Here is a 15210-nt window from a genome sequence, read left to right on the forward strand (position 1 = left end):
AGAAAAAGTTTGCCATCCTGAAGAATGGGAAAAAGGCATGAATTAAGTGATCGTTCATTCTTACGGCTAAATTCTGCCCAGGCTAACTACAACCCCTTATGCCAATCACGGCAAAATAAACCTGGCCTTTTGAGGGCCTGAGTTGAGGATGTCACCTAATTTCCCCTGAACCCTCACCATTCAGCAAATTGTCAACAGTGCAGTTGTGAACGAGCACAGAAAGCAGAAGGAAAACCTACCTTGCCCCTCTTCTCCACCAAACAGACCTGAGCCATGGCCCCCTCCCCCGGAGAATGTGGGTATCTGCTGAACACACCCAGCACTATAGGTTGCTTTCATCCCATACACATTACTTTATAATCAAAGGTTTATGATTGGTAAAACAGCTCCAAATTGAACTTAGCTATCTGAATGCAGAGCAGGTCTTGTGTTTTGTTGCCGTTTTTTAACATAAGGAACAGAAAACTGCTGATTTGATCAAAGCATAAAGTCAGAGAAACAATTACGAAATGGGACTTTAGTGACTCAACAGGAAATGCATTCTCCAAGATGAATTCTGACCCGGGCTTAGAACTGGAAGAGTGGCAATACCACCTGCCGTCTCCAGATGGCACCACAACCACGGGCTGCTGGTTTTCTTGCAAGGTCTGCGACACCTCTGTACCCCGCTCTGACCACAATTAAATAGTGTGTTCTCTAAATCCCGAATGGGGCATGGAGTGACGGAAGGCTTTGTTTAGAGCCAGCATTTCCAATCTTAAACATGAAGGTGGAAGCGGGGCCCACGATGGGACTTTACCTTCTCCTGTCTCTAGCTTCTCCCTCGTTCAGGTTTTCCTTGGACGGCAAGGAAATTTTAATGATGGGGCAAAACACTTATATAATTTGTAAAATGAAGAAACTATTCCTTTTTTAATTTCACCTTTAGAAGATTCAATGGTTCCTAACCCACTTTACCACCTTGGGCGCTCATTCACACAACACAGCTCTTGAGTAGCCATGATAAGGCAGGCTCATTACCAGGCAAGGGGGAAAAAGGGTGACCACACACGGGCTCTGCTCTCAAGGGGTGTACAGTCTAACAGAAAGCAGAGACTTCTAGGAGACCAAAAATCAAACATAACTGGTGTGATGTGGGGGCTTGGAGCATGGGCTCCAGAGCCAAATAGACCCTGGTCCAAACCCTGCCTGGGCCACTTAAACTGATGGTCCTGGGCAAACTTTCTAGGGCTGCTGTGAGGATGAAATGAGTTCATAAGCCCCGGAACAGTGCCTGGCATACAACCTGTGCCCCCCAAATGCAGAGACAGAACAATGCAATGCTTAAGAACGTGGGTCCCAGAACTAAAACAGATTGTTCAATTCCTGATTCTGCCCGGTATCACCTGCATAACCTTGGAGACCTGCACCTACACTTGCTGGGCCTTAAGTTTTCCTCACCTCTAAAATGGGAATAACAATGAATCTGCTTTCATCAGGGCTGTCTGGAGGACAAATGTGGTGATACGAAACTAAAGTGTTTAGAGCGATGCCTGTCGTGAGGCAGGCTCTTCGTGTCAGCTGCTGCTGGCCCTTGTCTTGTGCACCAGGAAACCACACGGTGTATGGAAGCAACGCTACGCTGCCGTAAGCCAAGTGCTGAGTGAAAATGCAGGCGTCGTTGAGGTTGCTTTCTTGCTCTCCCCGGCTGGTACGTTCAGGAAGGCCCTCTGAGGGAATGACCTCTCGTAGCGACCAGGACTCAGAGGAAAGAAGGGAGGGGTAACACAGGCATGAGGATTTACAGCGGGAGGAGACAGTGGCTGGAAAAGTCTATGCAACTAAAATGAGGAGACGACGGAACCCTTGCCTCCGCTGGTAAGTAAAGGTGGTGGCGTCGCGCACTGCGGGCTGCGGCAAAGAGCTGGAGACCCGTGAGCTTTTCTCCATCAAGCGAGCATGCCCCCCTGGCTGGTGCCCACTAGCCCTACTCACAGGCTGTCCTTACATGGCTCTCTGCCCTTTTTAGGGTTGTCCGCAGCTTCCAAGCAGTGGCCTTCCAGTCCAGACTGAAGAGGTCTCACCACCAGCAGGGCAGGGACAACAAAGCAGAAGGCCCGCTCGGTACATGTTTAATCTTCTTGTGTGTAATGTGGGACGTGGGCTGGTGCGGAGAAAGGACGCCGGCCCGGCTCCTGTCACAGCTGGGACGCTAACTGGCTGTGTTAGCATTAAGCAGGGGTTTCACTTCTGGAAGCTTCAATTTCCTTGCTTGATACGGGGCCAGGATCCGCTTACAGGCGTTACTGGAAGCATCAAACGAGCTAAACCACCTTGCATACCCAAAGCATTCCCCTAATGTGAAACAGCGCAAAAAGGGTGACCTTCGACAGACCAGTTACTGCCTGGACTGGTGTTTCCTAAGCTTTAAAATGGGACATACTCTTGCCTTACTGTGCTGTTATAATGATTAAATATAATCATTGCACATAAGGGCTTATGAAACAGGGCTTGACCAAAAAAATGCTTATTGTATGTTCGTGGTTATTTTTCTTGCTGTTACTATGACCCCTGCATATATTTTCAGGGTGTGAACATCAGGATTTCCTTCAAGAACCTTGTCTTCAAATTAATTCAGCACTTTCTAATTTACATCCAAGGTATTATGTGCGAAAGCTCTAATACGTGCCTAGGCCAATTAGCACAAATGAGAACAGCTCTGATCTCTATGCAGGTCTATTAGCATCTGTTACCGTGGCTAAAGCTAGTACTCCAAAACCAATCAGCTTTTTCAAAAACACGTCAGTGAGCAGAGAGGAAAACAGGAGTCAACCACCCTCTCTCTGCTGTGCCCAGACTGAGCATTTCAGCACGGCAGGGACAAGCTATCTCTTTCCTCCACTTGATTTTTTTGCTTTGTTTTGTTTTTCAAATAATACTGTGTATTCCTGAGATTTTCTATTTGGACTGGACATTGCTATGGCAATGTTTCGTTCTGGGGGGAAAAAAAACCATAATCAGTCCCAAGGGCTTCCACATGAAAAAGTGAATCAATCAGTAAAAACCCATTGTGGTTCTGGAAAAAAAAAAACAAAAAAAAACCAACTTTTAAGTGCATGTTCAGGAACTAATGTATCACTGGAATCCTTTTCAACATGTGGAATTCTGAAAATGGAAAAAGGACAGCTCAAGAGAACAGCTCTAAGAAAAAAGTGATGAATGGGGTGCCTGGCTGACTCAATCAGTGGAGCGTACGACTCGATCTCAGGGCTGTGGGCTCAAGCCCCACGTTGAGTGTAGGGATTATTTAAAATCTTAAAAAGAAAAAGAAAAAGAAAAAAGTGATGAAAATGAAACGTGGGTTTCTCTCAAGGAGTAATTTTAAAGTGCAATTTGTTTGATGGTTTTGTTCAATCTCAAACAGTGCAAAATGTAAACGTTACGGGAAGCGTTTCCAGACACCTCTTCCCTATTTCAATCCCCCATTCTGAACTTGCTACTGGTCTAGGCACTAGGGCTACAGCCATAAAAAGGGCTATCCCCCCAAAAGGCTATATTTTTAAGCACGAAGGAAACCAATTCCAAAGAGAAAATGAAGAAAAGAGATGAGAGGAGACGGGAGGAGGCTCGCAGATTCTACAGCAGTTGCAGGATCCCCGACAGAGGCTGCCTATCCAATACCCACGGGGCAGCATGTAAGGAGTCAGGATGTGCCTCAGTGAACCATGACGTTAAGAACAACATTAGTTTTGGCAAAATCAAGAACTGAGAGCTGGGCTCTGATCTGCCCAGGTTACAATACCCACTAGCAAATGGCCCAGATGCCATCTGTCGAATGACCAAGGGGTCAGAAATCTTGAGGAATTCACTCTCATCACCAACTACAATATCGCTTCCATTTTTATTTCAAGGCAAAAACTGTATTAGGAAAATTTATAACAGAAGCAACAACGTATAAAACAGGGAGTTTATCTTTGCTGATTTCCACCCAAGTGTAAAATTGATTTGGGAGAAGGGAAAAATGTCCACTTAAACTTCATTTGGGATGGGCTAGACACAAATAAGACAAATACTCCACAAGATCTTCCCCTCTCCCTGACTCTGGAAAAAACAATTATGCAACCCACTGTGTGAATCAGCCATTTTTTGCATTTGTGTTTGATTACTACCCTGCAGATAAGCAACAGCACTGAATCGAGATCATTCACTAAACTTAACTTGGCTGTTCTTTGTGCTTTGGAAAGCAGTAATATTTTCTTAGAGCTAAACTCTTCCCAAGTAAAATACTCAGCAGCCACAATCTTTAAAACTCTCCGTGAGAACACACTGTTGGAGAAAAGAACTCACGGTATGAAAAGTCTGGAAAACCTAGGAGCACAGTCTAATTTCTGGGAGGAGGATTTGTAGAATTCCTTTTTGCCGGTATAAAACACAGCTTCAAAAAGTAGTACAAGAAAGGTAAACTACGCCAATATAATTCGCTTTTGGGGCTGCTTAAAGAAGCCATCTGTAAAACATGAAGGAATGTGCCATCAGCCTGGCATTCCTTTTCCTAAACCTGCGATCAAAGGGACATCACTGTCATTGAATCAATGCTTTTGCCACATTAACAAATCAGTGCCTAACTGCTCAGTGGAATTAGACTATTAATACAAAACGCGGGGGGGGGAGGCTCTAAATATTTTTTAACGTTTTTTTTTAAAATTTTTTTTTTTAACGTTTATTTATTTTTGAGACAGAGAGAGACAGAGCATGAACGGGGGAGGGTCAGAGAGAGAGGGAGACACAGAATCTGAAACAGGCTCCAGGCTCCAAGCTGTCAGCACAGAGCCCGTTGCGGGGCTCGAACTCATAGACCATGAGATCATGACCTGAGCCGAAGTCGGACGCTTAACCAACCAAGCCACCCAGGCGCCCCGAACGTTTATTTTTTGAGAGAGAGACAGAGTGTGATCAGGGGAGGGGCAGAGAGAAAGGGAGACACAGAATCCGAAACAGGCTCCAGGCTCTGAGCTGTCAGCACAGAGCCCGATGCGGGGCCCAAATCCACAAACTGTGACATCATGACCTGAGCTGAAGTCAGATGCTTAACCGACTGAGCCACCCAGAAGCCCCAATACAAAAAGCAGTTTTAAAAATTAACCTAATTCTTTTACAGTTCATTTGACAAAGTGGTTCTATTGTACTTTTTTTTTTTTTTTACTGAATATTTACTAAAGATATTCTCATTGCTATGAATCTGCTATAGCTACACTGTAAAAAATAGTAACTCACTATGTATTCATAGCTTCCTCGTTGGTGTTGTTATCGTTGTTGTTATTTTACGTGTAAGGCAACTGAGGCTGAGAGCATTTAAGTGGCCTATACACATGCTCCCAATTCTCCATCTTGAGCTTTTCTCAGTATTCTTCCCCTGCTATAATGAGGCTTTGTTACACTATCTACTATTTGTAGCTCTGGGTTACCACCAACAGCCTAGGCTTGGGAAACTAAAGAAAGCTTTTCTGTTTAAAAAAAAAAAAAATGGTGTTGGAGCGCTTGGCTGGCTCAATCAGTAAGTATGCGACTCTTGATTTCAGGTTGTTGAGTCCGAGCTCTATGTTGGGCACAGAGATTGCTTAAAATATAAAGTAAACATAAAATGTTAAAATGGTTTTGTTTGAAACTGTCTGATCTATCATACAGTGTTCTTTTACCTTTAGGAGAGCAAAGTGGAAAATGAGGTATTAAGAGGTGGGGTAGGAGACAATCACCTATTTCTTCAAAATTTCATTTCAACTGCTAAGCTACAAAAGCTTCTTGTAATTGCCCCAATAATAAAAACAAATTATTTGGGGGACCTTAAACCATTAAAATATCAGTGCCATTCTTAAGAGCTTAAAAAAATAAACTAGGGGGAGGATTTACCTCAAAGCATGACTCAATTTACAAAATGTTTAGTCTGGCAATACCAATAAAAGGGCAACAAAGAAAATTCTGGAAGGATGGTGGTGTTAGCGGCAAGCACAGTTTTGGGATCTTCCCAAATCTCTCCATAAAAACACAGAGCAAGCAGATAACAAAACAAAAACCCAGAACTAGGTGATAATCCCCAAATGCAAGTGGGAGGAGGAAACCACCAATAGCCACGTGACCTGTGTATTATCTATCGGTCTCTGTGTGGAAAAGTCATGGGGCAGCAATGGGGTGCTTCACAGACCTGACACCAGTAGGCCCCTATGACACTAGCAATGGAAACTGGGAAGGTTTTTGTCCTCTCCAATAGCAGGTGAGGACGGGGACCTGAATACAAAGGTCTGAAGGGGCTGGAGCAATCTAGATTTCAGTCCAGACCCCGTACTCCACAGGTCAACCAGAAAGGGCTCCTTTCTGAGACAGGCCCCACAGTGAGAAATTCCAAGGAATGGAAACAAATCTGAGAAAGACAGAAGTCAGAGGGGCAAAGGAATGACAAAAACAAAGAAAGGCAGGCTAGGAAATCTAAGAAAGCAAGCCACCATGATTCTGAACGCCCCCTGGAAAGGACAGACGGGGGGAGCTCTGTGAAGTTAGGTTGGCTATGTGCACTAAGCCACCTCCGAATGACTCTAAATGCACATGAAAATAAGAAGGGACGCCTGGGTGGCTCAGTCGGTTAAGCGGCCAACTTTGGCTCAGGTCATGATCTTGCGGTTCGTGGGTTTGAGCCCTGCATCAGGCTCTGTGCTGATAGCTCAGAGCCTGGAGCCTGCTTCGGATTCTGTCTCCCTCTTTCTCTGCCCCTCCCCTCCTCACGTTCTCTCTCTCTCTCTCTCTCTCTCTCTCTCTCTCTCTCTCTCTCTCTCTCTCAAAAATAAACATAAGAAATTTAAAAGGAAAAAAAAGCCAAGGCCCCCCAAATTACTATAAGAAACAAAGAGAATAAGGCATAGAATAGCATTCCTATAAACAATAGAATGCTAAGAAAGGAAGCACCAGGGTGGCTCAGTCGGTTGAGCGGCCGACTTCGGCTCAGGTCGTCATCTCACAGTTTGTGATTTCGAGCCTGGCTGGGATCTATGCTGACAACTCAGAGCCTGGAGCCTGCTTCAAATTCTGTGTCTCCCTCTCTCTCTGCCCCTCCCCTGCGCATGTTCTGCCTCTCAAAAAAAAATAAACACTAAAAATTAAAAAAAAAAAAATTAAAGAAAGAATGCTAAGAAGGTATGCTCAAAAGGAGGTAAAAACCATCACATACTATTTCAAAACAAAATAAAATCCAGGGGACACATAAATCAGAACTTGAAAAACTCAAAAGTAAGGTAGCAAAAATTTTTTCAAAATTAGAAATAAGTTTGGGAGAAAAACTAAACAATACTGGAGACAGGTAAAGAAGACAAAGCATATGGATTAACAGGAGTCCCTGAAGAAGAAAACCAAGGCAGGAAAACAGAACAAATACAAAGACTGTAACTGAAGAAAACATTCCTGGGAGGGGGAAAAAGACCTGAAACCTTATACTGAAAGAACGTACCATAGGGCGCCTGGGTGGCTCACAGTTAGTTGAGCATCCAACTCTTGATTTTGGCTCAGGTCATAATCCCAGGATCATGGGATTGGGCCTCAAGTCAGGCTCCACACTGGGTGTGAAGCCTGCTTGGGATTTTCTTCTCTCTCTCTCTCCTCCCCTCTCACCACCCTACCTCCCCCCGCCCCCAGCTCGTGGGCACATGCTCCAGCTCTCTCTTCAAAAAACAAAGCCAAACCAAACCCAAAAACATACCACAAACCATGGAATGCCAACTCAGAATAACCAACAATATTCTAGCAAGATTACTATTATATTAAAAAAGGTTTTTTTTAATGTTTATTTATTTTTGAGAGAGAGCAGAGCATCAGCAGGGGAGGGGCAGAGGGAGGAGACACAGAATCCGAAGCAGGCTTCAGGCTCTGAGCTGTCAGCACAGAGTCCAACACAGGGCTCGAACCCACGAACCGTGAGATTACGACCTGAGCTGAAATCGCATGCTTGCTTAACTGACTGAGCCAGCCAGCCCCATAGATTACTATGTTCTAAGAAAAAAAATCTTATGAACATCTAGGCAAAAAGAATATATGGTTTACAAGGGAGAAAGAATTAGATTATCTGATTTCTTTTGACAACAACACTTTATGACAAAAAAAAAAAAATGGAATAATATACTTACATACTTGAGTAAGGACTGTGAACCAAAGATTTTATATCCAGAAAAACTCACCTTCAAATTTGTAAAGATCACAGACCAGCCATTATCTATGTAGAAGAACTTAGAAAATATTGTTCCCATGAGCCTTTTCTTTTGATTCCATTCTTGAGAATTTCTCCTCAGTGTGGGGCCTGCCCAGAGGCAAGCACTCTCTGGTTGGGTTCTAGTGTACTGAGGTCTAGAATCTACCTGGGAAGGAGCTTCAGATGGTCTAAGTGACTAGAAAGAGGTCGACATAAGGACCTATGGAGAGCACTAAATATGGATGCTTACAGAACTAAGGAGAGGCTGTTAAATATAATGGCTATGTGATCTTGGAATTACAGAGCACCTCATTTTATTTTTATTTATTTATTTTTATTTTAGAGGCAGCAAGAGTGGAGTTCATGCAAGCTGGGAGAGAAGGAGAGGGAGAGGGAGAGGGAGGGGGAGAATCTTAAGCAGGTTCCACGCTCAGCAGAGCCTCTTGTGGGGCTCAGTCCCACAACCATGAGATCATGGCCTGAGCCAAAGGACACTCAACCAACTAAGCCACCCAAGCACCCCCAGAGTACATCAGTACATCATTTTTTTAAAAACAAATTTAATGCTTATTTATTTTTGAGAGACAGAGTGTGAGCAGGGGAGGGGCAGAGAGAGAGGGAGACACAGAACCTGAAGCAGGCTCCAGGCTCTGAGCTGTCAGCACAGAGCCTGATGCGGGGCTCGAACCCGCGAACCGTGAGATGATGACCTGGGCCAAAGCTGGACGTTTAACCGACTGAGCCGCCCAGGCGCCCCCATCAGTACATCATTTTTAAAGAGGGAGAACAGAAATAGCGCAGATTAAAAAGTTGTAGCTTTCCGGGGCTCCTGCTTGGGATTCTCTCTCTCCCTCTCTCTCTGCCCCTCCTCTACTTGGAGGATTTTCTCTCCTTCTCTCTCTCAAAATAAATAAACATTAAAAAAAAAAAGTTGTGGAAACTATTTTCAGTAATCATAAACTGATTTATGGTGGTCACAACAGTATTTTTGCTTTGAATCTGTTGTATGTAATAGTAATAAAGCATGAGACATGGGACAGATCAGGGCAGTCTAATTCACCCCTGAGCCCTTCAGACCCCGGATTCCCAGTATGCAAGAAGGTAGAGATGCAATACTGAAGGTTAGATTAAAACTATACAGTCCAGAATTTTAACAGGGAATATTAAAGTGAGGTCACATGGTATCTTATCTTTAAATATATATGTATATTCTAGCCCCATTTACTGCCAAGTCTTTAAAAAGTGATCACCATGGTAACAATGACCATTCCTAGCACCCAGACTGTGATCTAGAAATTCTATTTTCCATTAAAAGAAACCAGAGCAGGGCACCTAGGTGGTTCATTAGGTTAAGCGTCCGACTTCGGCTCAGGTCATGATCTCCCGGTTCATGGGTTCGAGCCCCGCATCGGGCTCTGTGTTTACAGCTCTTAGCCTGGAGCCTGCTTCGAATCTGTGTCTCCCTCTCTCTCTCTGCTCCTCCCCCGCTCATGCTATGTCTGTCTGTCTGTCTGTCTCTCTCTCAAAAATAAACATTAAAAATTAAAGAAAAAGAAAAAAGAAAAGAAAAAAAGAAAGAAACCAGAGCTTCGGAGAGAAATGACTGATATGAAGTGTAGGTGAAGAGATGTCCAAGATGAGCACGGAGTGCCTTACCATACCAAATACCAGGGAAGCTATCAAAAACAACCAGGGTATGTCAAAGGACTCAGGAACCTTGAACAAGTTCCTATTAACAAAGAGTGGATGACCTGGGCTTTGAGGTAAGAATTGTAATGAATCAAAACCCACGAAAGATGTTCCAATCCATGAATTCAAAATGACATGAAAGGGGGAAAAACCCTAACTGGTCGTCTTCTGAGGAAGAGAGAGAACCAATTCATTATCTTGAAAACTGAGTAAACAAAAGGAGAGATTCAAGCATCTGTCCTGCTTTCCTATATAAACAGTACTACTGGCCAAATGGTAGATAAGAGGGGGCATCCCCTTACAATTTTTACCTGCTAAAAATTGAAAACAAAGTAACACAACTTAATATCACCATTTCGCGACCCCTAAGGATCTGCTGGATCCGGGTGCTGAACATCAACGGCTGCACGAATCATCCTGGTATCACGGGCCTCTTGATCAAAGAACGTAACACTAGCTATCATCTTGCCAAGGGGATCGAGCCTGAACGTGATCACACTTCAGGATCCAGCTGCCAATTTATAGGGAATTTAGAGGACAGAGGAATATGTTGAAATGCACCATGCATGTGCAATCATCAGAAACTAAGTTGAAAGATGCAGGTCAAAGGTCGGGCTTCTTCATCAGATTCATTGTCAAGGACAAGAAAACGATGGAAGAGGAGCCAAGAGGTTACAAAAGATGTACCAAGTTCTTTAAAGTGGCAAGACTGAGCTATAGCGTTTAGAAATACACGTTTGGGTGATTAAAACCATGGAGAATGACGAGGGGGAGTAGCAGATACTTTTGGAGGGAGGGAGGTGGGGGGGGTGTTTATGACAGGGAAGGGGCACAGGGAGAGTCTGAGAAGGCTGGCAAAGTTCTATTTCCTGACCTGGGCAGTGGTTACACGGGATTCACTTAACTGAACTCCCTTACCTGTTTATTTAGCGTGTTTTATAATAAAAAGCGTTTTTGTTTTGTTTTTGTTTTATTTTTCAGATGAATCAAACTTGCTTCTTCAAGAGAAGTTAATACTCTCAGTTTAAGATTTGGGCATCAAGGGTCTAAACAATGTTCCTTTCCTTTAGTAAAATGTGTCTGCAGCCATGAAAATGATCAATTTAGCAAGGCACACTAAGCAGAACAGTTCCTTTTAACATATTTCCTTAATATGATTTGGCTGCCAAAATTAGGACATCACAGGAGGAGCTCTCCTCAGCCAAAAGTCCATGAGGAAAAATGAGTAAATGTTTAAATGACACAGTTCAGGCATTAATTTGTTTATGTCAAATAATTTTAATTAATAAAAAAGCCTTCCAAACACGGTTTCTAAGTCTGGCTCGGTCCACAGAAAATGAAGAGGGAAATAAGAGTGGTCTCCAAGCTCTGCACCTGACACGCGTGAGAGCACCTGTAACTGACGCAGGCACGGCCTTCACTTAGCTCAGCTCTTAATGCATTACTCCCCATCTGTGCCTATGTTAACCTTTCAACATATTTGGGGCTAGGATTAAAAACTGATCCAAACCCACAATTACATTTCAAGGCTAAGAAGAACATAATCAAGAACAAGACGCTTGACATTAAAAAGCATCCCAAAGCCTGGTTTCACACATAATCTGCTTTTGGAATCTAAATGGGGGAATGTAAAGAACTTACTTTAAAATTCTTTCATATTGTTTGTCTACCTGAATAAGAAGGAATTTCTTAACCAGGGTCAAACTAGACAGAACACACCTTCTGACGTTAGCTTGAAAATAAGCACTTTACTTATTGCAAAACTTTTCAATTTCCCAATATATGCGATATATCCCATTTTATATGTATAACCTTTGGCATCTTATTTCACTATAAAGTTTCCATTCATGTTGGTAGTTTCTTTCCTTTTGGGGGAGGGAGAGGAGTTATGTGGTCCAATGGCATTCACAGAATTACTGGAAGGTCATTTTACTGTCCTCAAAATCTTCCCATGGAGCAGACGTGACAACAGCCAATAAGCACGTCCACATGCACGCTCATACAAAAGAAGAAGAAAAACAATACAGTACAACCTCTTTGATAGAAGGGCTTATAAAAGGCTTGGCTACAGTTGTCCTTTCATCTCATTAAATCATGGTATAATCCAATGGACAATCAAAACTGCTATGACTTTCTGCTTTTCAAGCCTCTGCACACACATGCTTTTTGAAAGTCGTAGGTAGGTCTCACTGGCCTGTGTGCATGCCACCCCCTGGGAGCTTACCATAACCGTGCAGTCCTCTGAACCGCTGGCAATGACCTGATCGTTGTGTGGGCACCAGTCTATGTCGAGCACCGGTCCCGTGTGGCCACATACTGTAGGGTAGGATTTGTCAATTCGACCAGTCTGAAAGAAGAGAGAAACAAACGTACTGTGTAACACCAACACTACAGAGTTTGTAGGTTTGCTCAGAATCATTTTTCCTTTATTACCTCCACCCCAAACTCTCAAGTATCTATATATCACGGTCAATGTCAACTAGTAAGAACTGTCAAGTTTTATGTCCAGAAATAGCTACTGCCAAGGACATGCCACCAAATTACAAGGATCCAAATTTCTAGAACCACAAAGATTTTTATTTAATCAACTGCATTAGCAGACATAGTGAACGAGAATGCTAAATCTTTTCACCAAAATACAATTTGTAAATTATAGGTGTGTTTTTACTGTTAAAAAAAAAAAAAAACAAAAAATTTGGTGTTACTCAAAATGTTAAATACAACTCTTAGTAAAATTAGCTAATACCTTTGAATATACAAATCACTAGTTCTGGAAATGAATGGCACTGTGAGCACACTAAGTTAGGGTAATAAAAAGAAAAGCTTTAGCTAATGCTTAGGGGCTCAATCTGTATAAGACTGTCTCAGTCTCTTTACTGTCTTTGATCAACAGAAGAGTCAGCCAGACCAACTCATTAACACTAGCTTAGATCTCACCCGTTATCTAGTCCACGTCTCATTGAGAATACAATATTCAGGGGCGCCTGGGTGGTTCAGTTGGTTAAGTGTCCAACTCTTGATTTCGGCTCGGGTCATGATCTCATGGTTGGTGCGATCAAGCCCCTCATCAGGCTCCATGCACAGCGTGGAGTCTGCCTGGGATTCTCTCTCTGCCCCTCCCTCACTCGTGGATGCTCTCTCTCTCTCAACGTAAACAAACATTAAAAAAACATTTTTCAATGCTGATCATAAGTAACCATCACGATATACTCACGTGACACATCTGAATCTAAAAGTCAATCTGGCTTATCAAGCCAATTTTGTGTTGACCAAGACAAATGCTATTGTAACAGGTACACAAAAGCTATTTCCTTTCTTAAACATGTTGGTGCAATCCATGCCGAGGTCCTGTATGCTCTAAAAGCGAGCGTACAACAAGGAATCATGGCCAAGCAAAACTGAACCTATTTTGTTGTTGTGTTATTCTCCTGTTAAGACAAGTCAGTACAACACTGGGGCAAGGCTTCCCAGAAAATTTTCAAGATCAAGGAATTCTGTGATTTCTCCACTGTGACTCAACTGTGGAAATGTCCCGAGAAGCAATTATGCTAAACACAAAGACCACTGTACTGAGAGTCAGACAGATATGGGTTCAAATCCAGGCTCTACTGTTCAAACAGTGGCTGGCCTTAGGCAAGTCACGTAATCTGAGCTTCAGCCCATCATCTGTGAAAGGAGTGACAATAATACTCATCTCCCAGGATTACCGTAGGATTAAATGAAATAAAGTTTTTAGGCAAATCATAACTTGGTATTACAACTATCTGTATATGGTATGTAAAAAATTTAATTTCAGATATATCTCAGAGATATGGCAGGCTCTGGTACATATCAGTGCAATTAAAGTGAGTCAAATGAAGTTTTCAATTTTACTGTGTACACAAAAGTTGTATTTATACCATACGGTAGTCTATTAACTGTGTGACAGCATGATGTCTAAAAAAACACAATGCATAAACCTTAATTAGGAAGTACTTTATTGCTGAAGAATGCTAGCCATCATGTGAGCTTTCACTGAGTCATGACCACTGATCACATATAAACCATAAATGTAACAGCAACGAAAAAGTCTGAAATATTCCAAGAACGAACAAAATGTAATAGAGGCACAAAGTGAGCAAATGCTGTTGGGAAAATGGCATTGACAGACTTCCTCGATGGGGGATCGCCACAAACCTGGTTTGGGAAAAAAGAGTATCTGTGAAGTGCAATAAATGAGGTAAGCCTGTATGGTGCCTGGAATATAGTAAATACTCAATATAAAACTACTTTTATTACTAGTTCTTCTAGTTTAATACATTAATTTACTCTATCATTAAGAAGGACAAACACGTGTCACTTATGAACTCTCATGGGGCCCAGACGCTGTGCTGAGTATTAGAGACAGAGAAGTAAACACGGCAGCCCTGTCCTGGCGGGACGAAGAGGCCGTGTCAACCACCAAATACGGTGCAGCAGAAGACATGCGCCACAGGACAAGCACAGGTGGCAGGAACACAGAAGAAGGGCATTCTGCCAGGCCTGTGGGGATCACAGTCTTCAGGGAGGTTTTCTTTCTTCTCTTTTAAGCTTATTTATTTTTAGAGAGAAGGACAGTTCAAGAGTGTGGGGGGAGGGGCAGAGAGACAGAGAGGGAGAGAGAATCTCAAGCAGGCTATATGCTGTTGGCACAGAGCCTGACGCGTGATCTCACGCACCATGAGCCAGATGCTTAACCGACTGAGCCACCCAGGCACAGAAAGGTTCTCTGCCGAGAAAAGAAGCAATTCTAAATTGAGGTGTGAAGATGGCCCTGTCCACAGACCTAAAGCCTAGGTTTTTTCACATGCTCGTTTTCTCTTGTAGATCGAATGAAACCCAGTTTGGACCTGTGGAATTGCATCGCCAGAAAAGGAATCCTAAAAGAAAGTGCCAATGAACACAGAACCTGGGTGTTATAAGGAGGGCCACACGGGTCATTTACAGGCAGCAAAGCACAGATGGCTGAGAAGCAGACTGCCTGGGCTGGCGTCACGACTCTGTCAGGTTCCAGCTCTGATGCCCTGGCCAAAATGACTTCACCTCTCCACCTCATCTCCTCATCTGTAAACTGTGAATGTCGTGATTCCTTCTATACGAGCTGATGTGAAGACAAATTGAAGATAATCCAGGTAAAGTACTTTCCCAGCACCTGCAGGGCTCAATAAACGTCACCCCAAATTCAACAACTGCTGGAATCCACTCTGTCATATCCCTGATCCCACCTCTCCTTAAAGAAGCAACTGCTGCTGAGGCCTCCAGCCAGGTTGTTTTCCCTATTTTCCGTACTGCATCCT

At 43.2% G+C, this 15210-nt stretch overlaps 1 protein-coding gene across 2 annotated transcripts in view; it reads right to left on the reverse strand.

The window, feature by feature from the left end:
* The window catches only part of CORO1C (coronin 1C), a 76480-nt gene that overhangs the window by 16477 nt on the left and 44793 nt on the right, over positions 1–15210 (reverse strand). For both annotated transcript variants that reach the window (XM_047088194.1, XM_047088195.1), the window contains one exon: positions 12120–12242. In XM_047088194.1, the coding sequence (XP_046944150.1) occupies positions 12120–12242 (123 nt within the window). The remainder of the gene's footprint in view (positions 1–12119; positions 12243–15210) is intronic.

Source organism: Lynx rufus, unplaced genomic scaffold, assembly GCF_022079265.1.
Source record: "Lynx rufus isolate CCGP_SWC_20201006 ecotype Redwood Valley unplaced genomic scaffold, mLynRuf1.p SCAF_24, whole genome shotgun sequence".
In the NCBI taxonomy this organism is placed as follows: Eukaryota; Metazoa; Chordata; class Mammalia; order Carnivora; family Felidae; genus Lynx; species Lynx rufus.